This window comes from Odontesthes bonariensis, chromosome 20 (genome assembly GCF_027942865.1).
Source record: "Odontesthes bonariensis isolate fOdoBon6 chromosome 20, fOdoBon6.hap1, whole genome shotgun sequence".
NCBI lineage: Eukaryota > Metazoa > Chordata > Actinopteri > Atheriniformes > Atherinopsidae > Odontesthes > Odontesthes bonariensis.
The window spans coordinates 14,227,783-14,245,937 of NC_134525.1; the positions used below are offsets into that span (position 1 = coordinate 14,227,783).

The following is an 18,155-nucleotide window of genomic DNA, read 5'->3' on the forward strand; positions in this document are numbered from 1 at the left end:
TTACATTCGTAACTTACGTTTTCAAGTAGTAGGCTTGCGTCTTTTCTTGCGTGAAGTTTAGAAAATTGAGGTGACACACGCAAGCTCGCAATGGGGGGCTTGCAACCGCGCAAGGGCTTGCGTTTCTTCTTGCGTCTTGCTTTGCGTCTTGCGTTACCGACTATAAAGGCTGAGTTATACTTCTTTTAACTGCCCTTGCGCTTTCTTCTTGCGCGTATGTTAATGGCTCGAGACGTTTATACTTCATTTAGCTTTGCCGGCGCTTGCGTGTGCTGCATGGCGATTCACTGCCAGGAGAGTAGGTGGAGTAGCGGGTTTTTTCAATGACAAGCCTAGTATGATGAAAGGAAATTCACCGCCAGGACCTCTTCGAGTGATTCATGCTTCTTCTTCTTGTAAATAGCCGGTATTTTGTCAGATTTTCAACACCTTGGGGGTCTAAACGACTACTTTCTCGCCTGAAAATGTTTCAAATGTTGCTAAAGTTATATATTTACAGAGTTTATAGCTTAAGGGAAATCAGCTTTTCAGGCTGGCTGATTTCGGCTCGGGCAGGAGTGAAGTGCACTGTGTGTAAACGCTCTGCATGCTGTCTGATCGATGAGTATAGCCTGGTTTATAGTCGGTAACGCAAGACGCAACGCAAGACGCAAGACGCAACGCAAGCCCTTGCGCGGTTGCAAGCCCCCCCTTGCGTGCTTGCGTGTGTCACCTCAATTTTTTAAACTTCACGCAAGACGCAAGCGCAAGCCACTGGCTGTGGTCGAAACCGCCTACTACTTGATCGATCTGACAGTATGCAGAGCGTTTACACACAGTGCACTTCACTCCTGTCCGAGCCCAAATCAGCCAGCCTGAAAAGCTGATTTCCCTTAAGCTATAAACTCTGTAAATATATAACTTTAGCAACATTTGAAACATTTTCAGGCGAGAAAGTAGTCGTTTAGACCCCCAAGGTGTTGAAAATCTGACAAAATACCGGCTATTTACAAGAAGAAGAAGCATGAATCCACTCGAAGAGGTCCTGGCGGTGAATTTGCTTTCATCATAGTAGGCTTGTCATTGAAAAAACCCGCTACTCCACCTACTCTCCTGGCGGTGAATCGCCACACAGCACAAGCAAGCGCCGACAAAGCAAAATGAAGTATAAACGTCTCGAGCCATTAACACAAGCGCAAGACGCAAGCGCAAGGGCAGTTAAAAGAAGTATAACTCAGCCTTATGTCGTTTTCAAGTAGTAGGCTTGCGTCTTTTCTTGCGTGAAGTTTAGAAAATTGAGGTGACACACGCAAGCTCGCAATGGGGGGCTTGCAACCGCGCAAGGGCTTGCGTTTCTTCTTGCGTCTTGCTTTGCGTCTTGCGTTACCGACTATAAACCAGGCTTAAACCAGGCTTTAGTCTGGCAAATTGTCCGCTTCCGAGTGTTTGCTTCTGGCAAGTGTGAGAGCAAAGTCAGGAAGGGAGCAGGGTGGTCCTGCATCGTTGTTTGGGAGTTACAGTAGCCCCTTTCACACTGCCGAATAACCCGCGTTTAATTCGCGAATTTAGCGTGTCCGCTGTTGTGTTCACACTGCCGACCCGGGCTGCCGCGTCAACTCGACTCGCCTTTCGACCCGCGTCGGACCCTAGTCTTTTTGCCGAGCCGAGTTTGATGTGAACACAATCGACGCGGGTCGGACGTGGGCGTGGCGTGAGGAGTTTAAAAGACAGAATGGACAGCTGATTCAGAACAACAGCGACAGGTGAGGACAAGTTTTACTCTGTTTTAGCCTACATCAAGTTGGAGACATTTTTTAATATGGCCAACTGGTGAGACAAGGAGGTCCGCGAGCTCCTCAGCCCCCGAGCAGAGGACGTTATTTTCCGCCACATTTCGGGGACGGTGAAAGATGGACCTCTGCTGGAATTCGGGCTGGCGAGAAAGATGGGAGAGCGCGGTTTCCCACGCAGCAAGACGCACCGTAAAGTAACATCTCCATGAACTGCATTGCAAAAATGAGTTCTCAAGGTGTCCCGCCATCGTTTGTTTGAAAAATTTGATGCAGACAGGTATTCACCCTACCTCCGACGCATGGCTTGTGCCTACGTCATTGTACACGCCCAGCATTTTGTGTTTCGTGTGACGCTCTGCCACTAGGCAACTCCCCCTGAACTCGGCTTCAGGCGACACGGGTCACCCTGACACGCCAAGCGTTCACATTGCTCGACGCGGGTCGAAGGTGCAATTTGGACCCGCTAAGATAGCGGGTCGCAGTGTGAAAGGGGCTAGTGTAATGAGAGCCATTTATAAACCAGCCACACAAGGCGCGAGAGTGTTCCCTTTTAATAATTTTTTGGATGGGCTCACTTATACATACACAGCACGGACAGTTTAAATATTTAGCTAAACAGCCACAGGTTACATGCACTTTATCCGAATGAATGGAACTTTACAGAAGTGGACTTTTTCCTATCCCAAAGTAGAGCCTTTTCCTTCTTCTCGCACCGGCACCACACTTATTCATGAATTGACTTCTTCCTACTCGATAACAACTTGATTCATCTAGTCAACTCGTGCGAATACCACTCAATAACCATCTCTGATCACTCTCCCACCTCAATTGACATTAATTTCCCTCTTGGTAGGTCTCCCCTTCCATTATGGAAATTCAGTTCCCCACTGCTGTCAGATAGTGAATTCAAGGATTTTGTTTCCACTCAGATTTCCTCATACATTGAAATTAACGACACTCCTGACGTTAGTAGCGGTGTTCTCTGGGAGGCTCTTAAGGCCACAGTGCGAGGACAGGTCATTTCTTACACTACACGTAGGAGAAGAGATGAAAAGGCTAGGATTTCCGAAATTTGCGAGGAGCTTCGTTTACTCGATGAAACATACTCTTCCTCCCCCTCCCCTTGTCTTTATAAAAAACGCCTTCTGCTACACTCGGAACACGACCTTCTAATGACAGGCATTGTTGAGAGACAACTGAAACAGTGTAGGCAGCGTTATTTTGAGCAGGGTGACAAGGCTGGTAGACTTTTAGCTCAACAAGCTCGCGCCGCCAGTACGTCCAGATCAATCCCCCAAATTAAACTGTCTAATGGTAACCTTTCTTCTAACCCAGCTGATATTAACAGGTCTTTCTTAGAATTTTATACCAACCTCTACACCTCGGAATGCCCCCAGATCCCCGCCACAACCCCAAATCCTCTCAACTTTTTAACATACCCCAAAATCAACGAGAACACTGCTAGTGATATGGGCGGCCCCATCTCCACTCTGGAGATACAAGATGCAATAAAATCTATGCAAAGTGGGAAGTCTCCTGGGCCCGATGGTTATACAGTCGAATTTTATAAAGCATATGTCTTTAAGTTAGCCCCTATTCTGGCAAGAATGTACAACGACTCTCTCCAGACAGGCAGACTGCCGGAAACTTTGTCCACTGCATCCATCTCACTGCTCCTCAAGAAAGATAAAGATCCTACTTCCTGTAGCAGTTACAGACCAATCTCACTGTTAAATGTGGATTGTAAGATATTGTCCAAAATACTGGCTACCCGCCTCCAACGTGTACTGCCAGATATAGTTTCGATCGCCCAAACAGGCTTCATGGCGGGGAGACATTCTTTTTTTAACACGAGGAGGTTGCTCAATATTATTTACTCTCCTTCCTCTAACACCCCCGAAGTCATAGTGTCTCTTGACGCAGAGAAGGCCTTTGACAGGGTTGAGTGGGGTTACTTGTTTTTTATTCTCGACAAATTTGGTTTTGACTCCCACTTTATTTCCTGGATTAAACTCCTGTATGCCTCTCCTTCTGCCTCGGGACATACCAATGGCATTCGATCTCCCCCTTTCTCTCTTCAACGTGGTACACGCCAGGGCTGTCCTCTATCGCCACTGGTGTTCAATATTGCTATTGAACCTCTCGCTATCTGGCTCAGAAGCCAAGATAGGTTTGAAGGCATTACACGTCACGGCATGGTTCATAAATTGTCCCTATACGCTGATGACCTTCTCCTTATGATTTCGAACCCCTTATTCTCTCTTCCCCCCATACTGTCAATTCTAGATCAATTTGGCCGTATATCAGGTTACAAACTAAACATTCAAAAAAGCGAAGTATTTCTGGTTAATAAAATGGCAAAGGCACTCCCCCAATCCATATTTCCTTTTAAAAGGGCTCTGGAGGGATTCAAGTACCTGGGGGTGTTTGTTTCAAGCTCTTTTAAAGACCTGTTCAATAAAAACTTTCAACCACTTATAGACAAATGCAAAGCTGACATGACCAGGTGGGCCTCCCTCCCCCTGTCTCTTGCGGGTCGTGTCAACCTTATAAAGATGGTCATCCTGCCAAAGTTTCTTTACCTTTTCCAACATCTCCCAGTGTGCATCAACAAGTCTTTTTTCTTTGATCTCGACAAGCAGTTGAATGCGTTCATCTGGAACAATAAGCCGGCGCGTATTAGAAGGTCGTGTCTCCAACTCCCTAAGCCAGAAGGAGGCCTGGCGCTCCCCAACTTTCGCCACTATTTCTGGGCTTCTAATATTAACAAACTCCTCTATTGGGCTAACTGTAAACTTTCAGACCCCTGCCCACCCTGGGTTCATATTGAATTGTCAACTTCCTCCTTTCTACACTCTATAATCTGCTCTCAACTCCCGGTAACTACCCATAAAAAATTAAATAACCCAATTGTTACTAGTTCCATAAATATTTGGATCCAATTCAGGAAACAACACGGGTTACATAGAGCTTCAATTCATGCCCCTATTTCAAATAACCACCTATTCTCCCCATCGTCTACTGACCCGGCCTTCCGCATTTGGTCTAACGGTGGTCTTTTGACGATTAACGACCTTTACGTGGATGGTGTTTTTTCTTCCTTTGAACTCTTGTCAGTTAAATTCAACTTGCCCAACAACCATCTCTTCCGGTTTTTTCAAACCAGGCACTTCATTCAAAAGCTTTTCCCCCACTTTCCTAATCGCCCCCCCGAATCACCAATCGATAAAATTGTTACTCTTGACCCAAACCAAAAACGGCTTATTTCAGTTCTTTATGGCCAGATTGGCTCCCTTATTCCAAATCCTACGCTATCTCTTAAGGAGCTATGGGAGAGTGATCTGGGTAATACAATTTCTGATGACCAATGGACTGACGCGCTCAACCTAGCTCATACATCCTCCATCTGCGCTAGACATGGCTTACTCCAATGCAAGGTTCTCCACAGAGCTCACTTTACTAACGCTAAGTTGGCTAGAATATTCCCGGATCGGAGCGATGCTTGTAACAGATGCAACCAGTCCCCGGCTGACCACATGCACATGTTCTGGACCTGCCCGAAGCTTGACAAATTTTGGTCTGACATATTTGGAACCATTGAACAGGCCTATAACATAAAGATAGACCCCAATCCTATGACTGCACTGTTCGGTCTCCCTCCACCTGGAGACGTGCCCACCATTCTACGCCGTGTCGTTGCCTTCTCCACTCTGCTAGCTAGACGCTCTATTCTCCTCAAATGGATTCATGCTTCTCCACCAACACGTGATCAATGGATACAGTCCATCTTACAGAGCCTCCAGCTGGAGAAGCTAAGATTCTCATTAAAAGGTTCTCTGAAATCCTTCCGTTCCACCTGGGACCCACTATTAGCTCTTATTAAAAAACTCCCTATCAATCCTGCCGCTGGGTCGCAGGCTTGAAGCGGAAAAAAATATATAGAGGAGAATGTGACCATCCTGTTACTGCTCTTCCACTGGCCCTTTGTCTTCTGCCGTACAACACTCCACTATATTTCCTTTTCCCCTTTTATTGTAACCTTCTCTTTACCAGGACAACACTGTCTATTATCTTCTTCTTTAATACTGGACTTACTCAGACTGTTTTCTTTAACTTATATTCTTAATATGTTATTAATATTATTTGTGGCCCAAACATACCCGTGGGTGGGGGGTGGGGGGTGGGGAGGGTTTGATAAATATAATTAAAAAATAAAACAAGACTGTGAATAAGGACTTTAGGTAACTTAAAGTGTTAATGGAGCAACTCATATTGCTATCTGTATTTAATCCTTGAGGATGTCCTTTAGAATGTTGCACTTTACTTTCTTTTTTTTTTTCCCTCATTCCACTATTGTCCTCCTGTTATAACAGGTATGTAATGGTATAATTCTGTTTTGATAATACTTACTGTTTATACTATCCATTTTCTGTACCACGACTTGTTTGCAATAAAAAGATTGAAAAAAAAAACAACACATTTTTTTAAACTGCAGCCTTGTGCGGGCCTACATTTGTCTGATTTCCGTGCCTAATTGGAGGACACATATTTTGTGTTCCAACCAGCCAACATCCATCTTAAATAAAAATAGGTGTGATACTTTAAGGCCATATTTAGATAAATCCCCCCCCACCTGCTCTCCAAAGTACACGCTGCATTAACCCAAACCTTACAACCACAGCTATTGATATAAAACACACACACTAAGCGGCATCGGACACGCCAAATATCATCAGTCACGTCGAGCTGCTTCACTGCGTAATCAATCCAGTCTGTCCACGAATCAAACGTCGTGGTTCAACAATAGGTAGAAAGGAGTGAACAAAATTAAAAAGAAAAAGAAGTCTCGGCAACATTCGAGGGTTTTTAGAATGCAAACAGGAGTGCACACGAATTGTAGTTAGTCGTGTATTCGATATTTCATAGTGCTTTCTGGTTGAACTGATTGTAAAGACACAAATTTGAGACGGTTACGTTCGTTCCAGCGAAGCCGGAAGTGTGGCGTGGTGAACGCTCTCGTTTCGTTCGGCCGCGTAACAACAACAGCAGCAGCAGCAGCAGCAGCATAAGACGAGGGATAACCTAATGATGGAAGAATTCGAAGGTAACCGAAATTGCGGCCCACTTGTTTGTTTTCATAGCTATATTGTTGCAAAGTCGAGCTTGTTGCCACTCCATTTTTTTTATCCACCAAACCTCAGGGTTTCGTCACTGCTTTAGCTCACCAGTTTTTGAAAGCGACCTCTTTTTTTCCCCCCTTTTTTTGTTTGGGATTTAGCCCAAGTAATGCTAGGTAACGGAAGGGCCAGAGATGAAGCTAGCTTCCGACTGTCTTGGATGGGTGTGATTCCTAGCCTCAGCGGCTATCCCGTGCTAGCATTAGTGCTAAGCCTTGAACCTTCAAATGAATGAATTAAATCACGTATCTCAGGGGGTTGTCGGTGATAAATTGTCTTTTGCCAACTATCTCTGTACTTCCAACGTCTTGCATTTGTCCAACTACAACGTCTTGTAGTTGTCCATTAGCTTGTGTATGCTCCTGTCTCCATTTGCAACATTCAGGAATGATTGTTAGAATCAGTCAAAGCAGCAATAATTCAGAGTGGTTGCAAGCAACAATCCCAAAACTGCCAATAAATATAGATATTATAGTATAGATATTATGAAAGCAGGCGTCTTTCTTACACATGGTCATTTCATTAGTGATTTAAAGGTCATATTTTGTGCATTTCTGTTCAACTCCACTCCTAACAGAAAATCTGTTATTCATGCAGATGGTGAAGCGCCTCCCGTTGATGACCTGTCACAGTGTAACGCCTGTAAAAGATGGTTCTTCCCCAAAGTCCTGGTAACATAAAAACAAAAAAATCCTCTCCTCTGTCATTTCTAACTGTTAAATAGAAGTCTGATTTTGAACTGCAAGCAAATGTCGGAGACGACAACGAGGGTTTAGTTCAGTCCAGCTTTGTGACTAACCTTTTTTTGGCTTGGGGGGGAGAAAGAAAAAAGATGGTTTCCATCATGTGCTCAGAAGTGCTCAGGTTGCCAGTAGGAACAGCTCAGCTGACAGGGTATCAGCTGCTGTTTGGATCCAAACAGCCAACAGGAGCTGCCTGGTGAAGAGTATAACGGTTCGAAAGAAAGAAAGAAGTAAAGCTGTTTGTTTCAGCAAATATGTCCGATTGTGAAGATTCCCAAGATTTCATATCAAGGCGTAGGAGCTGCTGTAGCTCTACTCTGTGTTGTTTTCAAGTTTAAATGTGATGGCAAATGTTGGTTGCCATGTCAGTAATGCCATTTGTTGTGTAGTGGATTTGTTTGAGGGGGGCCTTTCTACCCCATCCAAGTGACTCACAACACTTCTTTATGCTTTTACTATTACTTAGTTAGGAAACTGATCATATGACTGACAATATGATTATGATTACAATTAATTGAATTCCAATTGGCTTGAATTGGACTTTATTATCTAAGTGCCTTGAGATGACATTTGTTGTATTTGGTGCTATATAAATAAAAATGAATTGAATTGAATATAGCAGCTATGCATATGTGGACTATTGATGCATCAAAACTACAATGACCACAGTGTTTTATCGGAGCATACTCTACTTTGTAATGCAAATCTACGAATAAGCACAAAGCCTCATTAGCGGATAAATGGTGCTTCAGTGCTTGATGTTCCTGTGGCGATATAGGCTTCCATCTCCTGCGCATTTGGAAGACATTTAAAGGCATTAAGCAGTTAGATTCAGCCTCCTAGTGTTGTTCATGTTGCAGAAATGACTTTGTTTTGTTCCACTCTTGTTTTTTTTTTATCGTATTTTCCTCCTCCCATCAGGAGAAGCATGCCAAGATTTGCCAGAAGACGGCAACTAAAAGGAGGAAAGTTTTTGACTCGAGCAGACAGAGAGCTGAAGGAACAGATATCTCCACACTCAAGCCTATCAAACCAAAGGTAAGGCCTCAGCAAGGTGGAAGAGTGGAAATCGAAACACGAAAACGTCCAGGATTGCTCAGGTTAATGAATAACAACAAGAGATTTTAAACTGTGAGAAAGCCTCCTGAGCTTTTTTTTCTTTTCCTCTAACATTTTTGTAATTGTATTCTTTTATACCATTTAAGTGTCTGAGTATTAAATGTTAATGTTGATAGGCTCACGTACCCTGGGTAATGTGAAATTTTATTACAGTTTCTATAAGATCTCTGTAGGAGAATCGGCTGTTAGAACATGCTCAGCTTTCTGATCTTTGCTGTGGCAAAGCGTACACGTACAACCCTTTTCCACCCTACGCGGGACATGCAGTGTAACCTTTTATGACCGTTTATTTTCAAATGTAAACCACTTTCAATTGTATTTCAGTCACAAAGTTCAGCTGCCTCTTTGAAAGTAAGTTGATTTGTCTTTTTCATTCATCTCTGTCTTATTTTTGTACATGATTTGTAGCAGCTCAGATAATCTGTTGAGACCCAGAGGGCATTTGCTCGCTGTTCGTTGCCTTGTTAATACTTTTTTTCCATGCATTGAATAATTTGCTTGAATTGTTGGACATGTGTCGACTCATACTTGTCTTATTCATATAACTGAAAAAAACCCTGCTGTGACTTTTTCTTGTCCTGCTGCTGTTCTTGAACTGTCAAAATTGAGATTGATCTCTTTTATTTTCTTCTTTCTTTCAAACATGCCTGTCTTGACAATACTCCTTTCTGACTGCACTAGTACAACTGCTGGGAATCTGCCCTAGAAAGAGATTACTCTCAGATAACTGGCCTTGAAAGCACCATGCACAGATGAGTTAATGGCTTAACTGTTGTGTCCTGCAGTCTCTAATAAGGTCACAGGGTCACTCCTGAGGGACAGAGACTGTTGCCTGGCAGTTGATCTGATGCCAGCCTAAGAATTCATCGATATGTTCTATCTGCTGTCTTACCCTCAGCCTACAGCAGCAAACTGGAATAGCAGTATTCACCATTTTGTGTTATGAATAGGGCAAACCTCAAGGAAAGCCTTGAGAAATTAATACATTCTAAAACCTGCAGGGACTGTAAATAGGAAAAGGGAAATGTTTTTTTTTTCTCAGAATAAGCTGCCTTTGCCAGACAAACTTATGTAATAAGCTCGTCGACTGTAACTTCAGGAGGAAGTAGGAAGACAGCGGAGCTATCATGTTGCCACAGTTGCAGCTCAGATAGCGCTGGGTGAACTATTTCTTCTGAGCCAGTTATCGTTCGCTTCGGATAAGACTCGGGCGGTCAGGAGGGATTTTTTTTAAAAGTTATTATTATCCTTACCAAGGAAGCATGAGCTCTGTGTCAATAAAATCAATTGTAGGAATTTCTGGGTTGAGATAAGAGAGTCTTATCCTTATTGCGATTCATTTCAAGATAAATCAGGCTTTTGTGTCACTAATGTTTACAGATTGTTGCAGATAGAACTGCAGGAATGTTAACTATGAAAAACAAATGGTCAACAAGTGTCTGTTTGGTGATGTTGTCGTCCTGCCAGGCAGAACCCCCAAAGAAGCCATCCAACTGGCGCAAGAAACATGAGGACTTCATCGCCACCATACGGGCCGCCAAGACTGTCACTCAGGTCATGAAAGATGGGGGACCATTACCCCCACCTCCTCCTCCTACGTATGACCCAGGTATAAAGCCTGTATATCGTTAGTTAACAGAAAAAAGTAGGTGAAAGGGGAAAAAGGATGAATTCCTCAGTTTTGAATGTGGATATGTGCTGAAAATACAGCTGCAGAAGCTGAGTCACTTATTCAGGTAGCAGCACAGCTGTTTTTTTTTTGAGGTCTATGGCTGATTTACTAAAAAAAAAAGTCTGGTACCATTTTCCCGCCATCTGTTTTGTAGATTATATCCAGTGCCCTTATTGTCAGCGGAGGTTCAACGAGAGTGCAGCTGACAGACACATGAAGTTCTGCCAGGAGCAGGCTGCCCGCATGCCCCACAAAAGCAAGCCAGGAGATGCCAAGAAGCCTCCAGTTCGCACACAGGTACACACATGCACACCACTGACGGGCATTTGAACAATTTTTTTCGGGAAAAGCAGCATGCACAAGTATCCCATTTTCAGTATCTTTAAACTTGCAGATGCAAATTTAGTGGTGTGATGTAAGAAGATCTGCCACAGTCGAGGTTTACAAAAAAAAAAGTATTTGGTTTCAAAGAGCCATTGTGATGTTCCAATATGTCCCATAAGCTGTCAATGCAATATGGTTATTGCTGCTGGCAGGAATGACCTCCTGCACCATTCTGTGTTGCAGCACAGCTGCAGAAGCCTCTGGCTGAACACTTTGTTGATTCATCACTGTGTTTTTTTTGGGGGTGAGCACTGTCACTAAGTCCGTCAAGTTTCGTAACATTCTTCTTTGCAGAATCACCACAGACTTGTGCGACTGATGTGGCGGGGGTATGTTAATGAGGCTTTGTTTAAGGGGTAATTCAAGTTTGCTGTGACTTACCTTTTGAATACTTAGTACCAGCTAAGCAGCCACTGTGTATAGGCAGTATGACAAAGGGCAACGAGGATGTTGTTCACTTGCCTACATACTTAAATCTCAGTTCTATGGCATGGCCTATCATTCAGAAATGAAAAGTGTTGTTCATAAGTCATTTACTATTCACCGAGCAACAGCTTCCGTGCATGACTGCAGAGTTGATTTGATTTCCGATTTTAAAAACAACAGGATCTCAACCATTTCGGTCTGCTTTTCCACCGTAATGAGACAACCTCCGCCAATACTCATTATGTAGCGAAGATTTCCCACGGTGCCATGTTTGGAAATTGGTTATGAACCTGAAAGAGGTGTTTTTTTTGGTTTTTTTTCTCTCCCTGAGCACCGTGTAAAACACATGTTGATACCTGTGTGCAGTTTCACAGTTTTAATTGTGTCACACAGATACACTCGAGCACATGTACAACCAGTAATGTAATGCATGTAAGAAACCTGGGCCGTCTGGGGCAAAGCTTTAGTACATTATTAAAAAATTACCCCTTGGATGGTTGCTGCTGGTGATTTTTTTAAATTTTTTTTTAAATTTTTTTTTTTTAAATTTTTTATGGAAATTAATACATGCAGTAAACAGCAAATATTTTCAACCCCCATTGCACTGGATTCTTCAGGCCAAAAGGGTTAATACTTAACAGTGGCAATACAAACCTGAGTGAATAATTTCCTACTATTTCTCATTAAGACTTGAAACTGATCACGTCAACCTGAGTGAGAGCCATCACTGGCTGCCAAGGACACTGTCAGAATAGTCATCATTAGGCGCATTCCCACTGTAGGAACCTTTGGCAGTTCCTATAACCTTTTCAGGAACGGGGCCAACCGTAACCTCTGTCATTTGACAGCTGTGAGTCATTCAGGGAAACTGGCCAATGTGGGGCACTGTTGGAACGGTTTGCAGGAGCATTCCAGCCACACAGTTGTATAGGGTGGAGCAGACTTTGAGCTTTTAGTTTTATGGAATGATGGTAGTGTCACAAAAATGTGTAAATCTTCTAAAAAGTTCTCGTGCTTTTGTAAGTGTAGTGTGTTGTAACTCTGCTGATGCAGCTGCCCTGGCCCGGGGGGGGGGGGGCTCTTGCAAAATAGATTTTTGACCCTAGTCTGACTTAGCAGTGATAATAATGTAGTTGTGTGGTTACAGCTGCTGTCAAATGCTTATGTAGGTCGATGTAGTACAATAAAAAAAGATTACAATGTCACAGTTTATTGGTGTCCCACATTTGTCCCATGGTCCTGAATCTGGACAAGGAAAGAAAGAAAACAGTACAAAGATCGCATGGAACAGCTACAAACAACTTACTTCCAGAAGCAGTGGAGGATTCTTTTTTGTTGGTAGTGTGACAGAAGGCTGATGCAGCCTGATGAATGCTGGCATGTATATAGATATTCTGTGGCAGGACTTTTGGAAGACAGCGAAGTGGATTACTTTGTAGTGGCTATCTCAGTCACCTGATCTCATCGGATCAAGCTATTCACTGGTGGAAGAGAAACAAAGAGGCCTGGCAAACTGTCATTAAAGGGGAACTCCGGGGCATTTGAAGTGCATTTCCATTGCTAGAGGTTGTCAAATACTGATAGTAGGACACAGAGAGGTGCAAATCTGCGCTCCCTGTGTGGAGATCGTGCTGTAAAACAATATTACTGGGCACGTATTGTTGTAATGTTTTAAATACTTGAACGCAGTTTTTCTAGAGAAGATAATTGTTTTGTATATGGGATTATCGTCCATCGACTCTTTTGGGCTTTCACATGCGCGAGCCTACAACCAGCCGGTGAGTGACATGCTGTTTACAAAGTTGTTTTGTAACGTCCCCATGCCAGTAATGTGAGAACCATGCATATGGTTTTGATGGTAAGGCTTGTGACTTTATTGTCGGATGGTTTATAAAGTGGTGTGACGTTTCTGCAGTGTGCAAGTTGTTGTTTTACGTGGAAGGGTTAGCGCTTGCCCCTTAGCCACCACGTATTAGCCTCGCATGACAGGGTGTGCGAACAGTGCGATCTCCACACAGGGAGCGCAGATTTGCACCTCTCTGTGTCCTACTATCAGTATTTGACAACCTCTAGCAATGGAAATGCGCTTCAAATGCCCCGGAGTTCCCCTTTAAGGTTGAAAACCATTCTAGTAGCCGCTTTCGGACAGCGCCGTTCTAAGAACGCAGTTATCAGAACTGTCCTACTCGAATTTCGTTCTGATAACTGTCCTTCCCCAGCGGAACTGTTTCAGTCTGCATTCGCACATGAGTCGGGACCAGGTCGGGACTGATGCGCCGCACGCAGCCGTCTGCGTCAGTGACGTGTTACGTTAGCCGCTTAGCGCCACATTCAACAACAAAACAAAACAAAACCCGGTAAAAGTAAGGAGAGAAGAAAAAACACCACAAAGAAGCTAATATGGAGAGCTAGGAGGCCACCGTGTTCATGGTCTGCATGATGGTGGTATTAATCATGGACGATCACATCAGGCGTCTAATATCGAGGCTGGAAGAGCTCACAGAGAGTCAGGAGATGATACTTTTTCATTTCATGAAGGAAGAAAGGAGAGCAGAGCACTGCAGACAAAGGAGACCAGTGTAAGTTTAACTTATTAAACACGCGCCGGTTGTTTCCGTGTTGTATGAGGAAACATTTCAGCCGTGACAGCATGACATGGGGCGTAGCTACCGACCACCACACACCTCCGTCAGATGCGTTCTATAGAACCATGAAAAGACCCGACCTCGGAGAAGGAGCTGAAATGGTTATAAGAACTAAGGGAGATGGCCCCGAGTTCCTGTATGTCCGAACACGGGAGAAAACGGCCCCGCGGATTAAAAGGTTATTAGAACTGCCAATGGTTCCTACAGTCTGAAAGCGGCTTATGTGTGTGGGTTCCAGACTTCAGAAAGTCATGGCTTGCAACGGATTTTTGAAGTATTCAACATGAATGCTTTGTTTATGGTTATGTTAATTGGTTGAATTATTTTCAATGTTCTTTTTTTATGTTCTTTTCCCCTAAATCGTTTCCCTTTTTTTTTTTTTTTTTAGATGTTAGAGACTACACATCTCTAACATCCATAGCAAATGTTTTGTGCTCTCTTCTCTCTTTTGTCGCCGTCCACAGGTCAAGGCTTCTGCTCCTGTGAAGAAGGCCAGCTCTCCTGCTGTGTCCGCCATCCCCTCCGCCTCCTCTCGTTTACCCCAGAGATCAGGCCCTGCGCAATCCACCGGTGAGGCAGCACGGCTGTATCGATCAGTCATTACAGTGTGTTCACTTTGATCAATTATGTATTTTGTAACAGATGTTTTAAGAGTAAAGACGAGTCTAAGTTTAGTTTACAGTAATTTGCATATTAACCCGCATTACTCATTGTTTTATTTTTCTCACCTGGTCTCTCACTGAAGGTATTCCCTCAAGTAAGGTTTCCTCAGCAGGTTCAATTAGGGGTAATCCCTCCGGGCTAACGAGCCCACCTTCAGGGTGAGTGCACGCACAAATGGGTTTCCACATCAGCGATCTAACAGGGGACTTGTCCTTGGATACTGATACAGCGTTATTGTTACCATTTTGCTTTTTTCTGCGCTTGAAGTCATTTGTGGAATTAGTAATTGCATTTACGTGAACTTGTTGCCTGACCTACTTTAGTTCTGTCTCTCATTTTGATGTTCAGAAGGTGGACGGAATCAAAGATAATTGTTGTGGAGCTTAAAGTGAAGTCAGCTGAAACACTGAGGCCTTTCAGTGTTTTTCAGTGGACGCTGGCTGCTTTTTCCCTAATTTTCAGAGTTTGTTAGGTCACTTAACACTGACCTATGAATCCTTCAAGCTTAAAAAAAGGCACATAACTAAAGGAAAGAACCAGTGTGTTATCAACACATAACAGACAAATAAGTGAAGAATTTTGAATTGTATCCTAATGCACTTTGTCCTTTTCAGCTTGTTAAAAAGACACATAATTTTTTATTTGTTGTTTGCGTCTACAAAAATGCCAAAAACAGCACAGTTTTGGAGGCATCACATAGTTTTTGGGGGATTTTTTGCACCAACATGGTGATTCCTAAAGAGCTATTAGCAGAAATTTTGGCATGGTCTGCAGTCTGTTCTTTAAAAAAAAACTAGAAGAAGCAGAGGAGCAGACCTAAAAACTATAAACAGCAGATTAACTCCATCTGAGAGTCACGTTCTTGAGAGATGCACCTGGTCCTTCAGTTGATCGTCTGTCCCCTGAAGCGTCATCAGTCTCATGGATGGGCGGCTGGCGAGAAGTCATTCTTAATGAAGCGTAACGGGGAGAAAAGTCTGTGCTGTCCAAATTACACAAAAACCGAATGGACTTAATAAGTGGCAGCCAGAAGCGATATAGCCAGAATTACCTCCCCAGAGCCCAGGCCTCAACATTGAGCCCCAGAGAATGGAACAAATGGCAAAGCTGTGACTCCTTCAAGAAGTCTGAAGAACTATTCCTCCACTGTTCCGCGACTTACAGCAAGCTTTCTGAAAGGGTTTAGATTTTTCAGACCTTCCAACCTTATCAGTATTGTATAAACTCTGTTTTTGCCTTATTGTGCTGCATTTCCGTTTGTGTTTGCACATTTCAGTTAATCGCTTCATTTTTTTATTTATTTATTTTCCATTTTCCCAGAAATATCTAAAGAAATAACAAGTGGCTCAAGACTTTTATCCAGCACTGTAGCTTGATATTTGGAGCATACAGATGTAACTAATCTCTTCCTACTTTAAAAATGTACAGTCTATTTAATTAGTAGCCGAAAGCCACTTGTTTAATGCTTTCTGCTGACATCACTGTACTGATGGCCCGATAAGCGTGCTCGGTCAGTATGAATACGATCGCTACAGGTCGGTGTGAGCTCACATGCTTGTTTGGAACTCTTCTCACTTGTTTTTCTCTGATCCCTCTCAGCGTGGGAACTAAGACACGAGCCTCGACTTCTATCTATGGCTCCGTTAGGAGCACTCAGTCTGGAATGGGACTCAACACGAAGAAGGCTGACACCTATATATCTCGGTGAATTAACCCCCAAACACACAAGCATCTCAGAAAGTTCTCCAAGAGCAACTTAACCTCCTCTGTACTGCTTTTTTTCTTCTTCAAAAATTCCCACCTATTTTGACGCACAAATCGACAGTTTTACTTCAATCAGTTTTGATCTTAGTTTTCTGTCTCAGACTTTCTTTTTCCGTCAGACTTCAAGCAAAACATCGATCCTATTGTATTAACCATTAGGATTTAAAGCTACTTATTTTTAGTATAATTTATCAGCGCCAACTGTTTTGTCGACTCATTTCATAACCGTAAATGCTTTGAGTGTGTTGAATTCAACAACACGGTGGACATCATTTCTTAACTTCCTGCTTTGTTGAATTCCCAGGAATGACGTGGACGGCCGAAATGAGGTTGGCAACGGTGGAATGAAGAGCAAGTTCTGTCACGGCTGTGGGACCAAGTACCCCGTAGAATCTGCAAAATTCTGCTGCGAGTGTGGGGTCAGGAGGATGTGCATCTAATGGAAGCCGGAGGATCAAGTGGAGGAAAGTAGGGCTGCACTGTTACTTAGGTTAGCGTCAAAGAGTTTCACCAAAGCTGACGAAGATTATAAAGGGGGGCGGGGGGGTCAATTTCCGTCTTTATTTTCATTCATGGATCTAGTTTCCTGGCAGTGAGTAATTTGCACATGATCCTTTAATATTGTGTGCAACAAACTCAGTCTCTTCATAACACAGACCTAATAGCCATAACCTCCAGTAAAGGATCGAGATTTCCAGGCTTATGAAGCTCAGTGGTGAGCCGAGCAGGTTTTATGTTAAACAGTTTGTTTTGTTTGGGACGTAGTGGCTGATACAGGAGCAACCCATGCAAATCATTACTTTGTTCCTCAGCGCTGGATGTGTTCACAACATTGATGCTCCTAACATTAGTGGCCTATACAAACAAAGATTACTGCCATGAAACCGGAGGCCATGGAGGAATTAAGAGTTCGTAAGAAAAGAAAACAAAGTGCATTTTAAACGGGGGGCATGGACGGTGATGAAGTGTCAATAATAAGTTCGGCTTCTAGAAAAGACTCACCATCAGCATTTAAAAGCCACTGGTGCAACTTTAAAAGAGGGTAGAGGACAGACAAGTATGTATGGATACGTACTAAGAAGCGTGCTGTACGATTGGAAGAAAGGAGATGGAGTGTTACTCGTTAGAGATGGATGTGATTGCCCACGTATTTCCATCCCTGTCAACCTTTTATAGGAAAAGCATCCTCTCATCCTATTTGCAACCATTTGCTACAGAGCCATCGAAGTGCAATATAATTGACTACTGAAGAAAGCAATGTGCTTTCCTAAGGAAAATAGATGCGTTTGGAATTTTCATGTGACCACCTTGTCTTGAAAGGGACTGATCCCTCAATGAATTGGCTGTTCAAGGTTTGTGCTCCTTTGCAGGCAACATTTCTCATAATAATACCATTATAGACCAATGTAGCATTTGCTCAATCCCTTTCTTTCACTCTTGTTTTATTTAGTTAAATTAGCTATTTATTTTCTAATTCCATTTCGTTTTTACTGAATAAACAAGGACTGCACCTTTTCTTTCATGCTCTGCTGTGTTTTTTATTGTGATTGTTACGACACCAAACCACATACGGATGTGCTACAATTGGCTTTTCTTGCCAGTATTTCTACGGAGTCAGTATTCAATGCATTAACGTTTGTGGGATCAAAAGCAACACTACCCATCTGTATAGCCATGCTCGATCTCTGCCTGATGTGGGATACCAAGATGGACTGTCCTCCCCTGAGGTACATGGTAGTCATTTTATCATGATTTGATTTGAGTTATTTTAAGAATGAAATAAACTGTTA

General features: G+C 43.1%; 1 protein-coding gene across 3 annotated transcripts; it reads left to right on the forward strand.

Moving 5' to 3' along the window:
• The first annotated feature begins 322 nt into the window (after positions 1–322).
• zc2hc1a (zinc finger, C2HC-type containing 1A) lies at positions 323–17,887 on the forward strand. Of its 3 annotated transcripts, none has more exons than XM_075452631.1 (10): positions 323–395; positions 7,547–7,620; positions 8,614–8,730; positions 9,136–9,162; positions 10,279–10,420; positions 10,638–10,780; positions 14,403–14,508; positions 14,684–14,759; positions 16,201–16,305; positions 16,670–17,887. In XM_075452631.1, the coding sequence occupies exons 1-10, from the start codon at positions 338–340 to the stop codon at positions 16,803–16,805; spliced, it is 984 nt and encodes a 327-aa protein (XP_075308746.1). In that variant the 5' UTR covers positions 323–337; the 3' UTR covers positions 16,806–17,887. The 3 variants fall into 3 exon arrangements, with proteins under 3 accessions (XP_075308746.1, XP_075308747.1, XP_075308748.1); XM_075452633.1 differs by lacking the exon at positions 323–395 and adding an exon at positions 6,475–6,876; XM_075452632.1 differs by lacking the exon at positions 9,136–9,162.
• The last annotated feature ends 268 nt before the right edge of the window (positions 17,888–18,155 follow it).

Excerpts from the sequence above, each read along its gene's own strand:
- zc2hc1a (XM_075452631.1), top strand. The coding sequence starts at position 338 with ATGATGAAAGGAAATTCACCGCCAGGACCTCTTCGAGTGATTCATGCT. Across the intron at positions 14,509-14,683 it reads AGGCCCTGCGCAATCCACCG|GTATTCCCTCAAGTAAGGTT; the intron begins GTGAGGCAGCAC and ends CTCTCACTGAAG. Across the intron at positions 16,306-16,669 it reads GCTGACACCTATATATCTCG|GAATGACGTGGACGGCCGAA; the intron begins GTGAATTAACCC and ends TTGAATTCCCAG.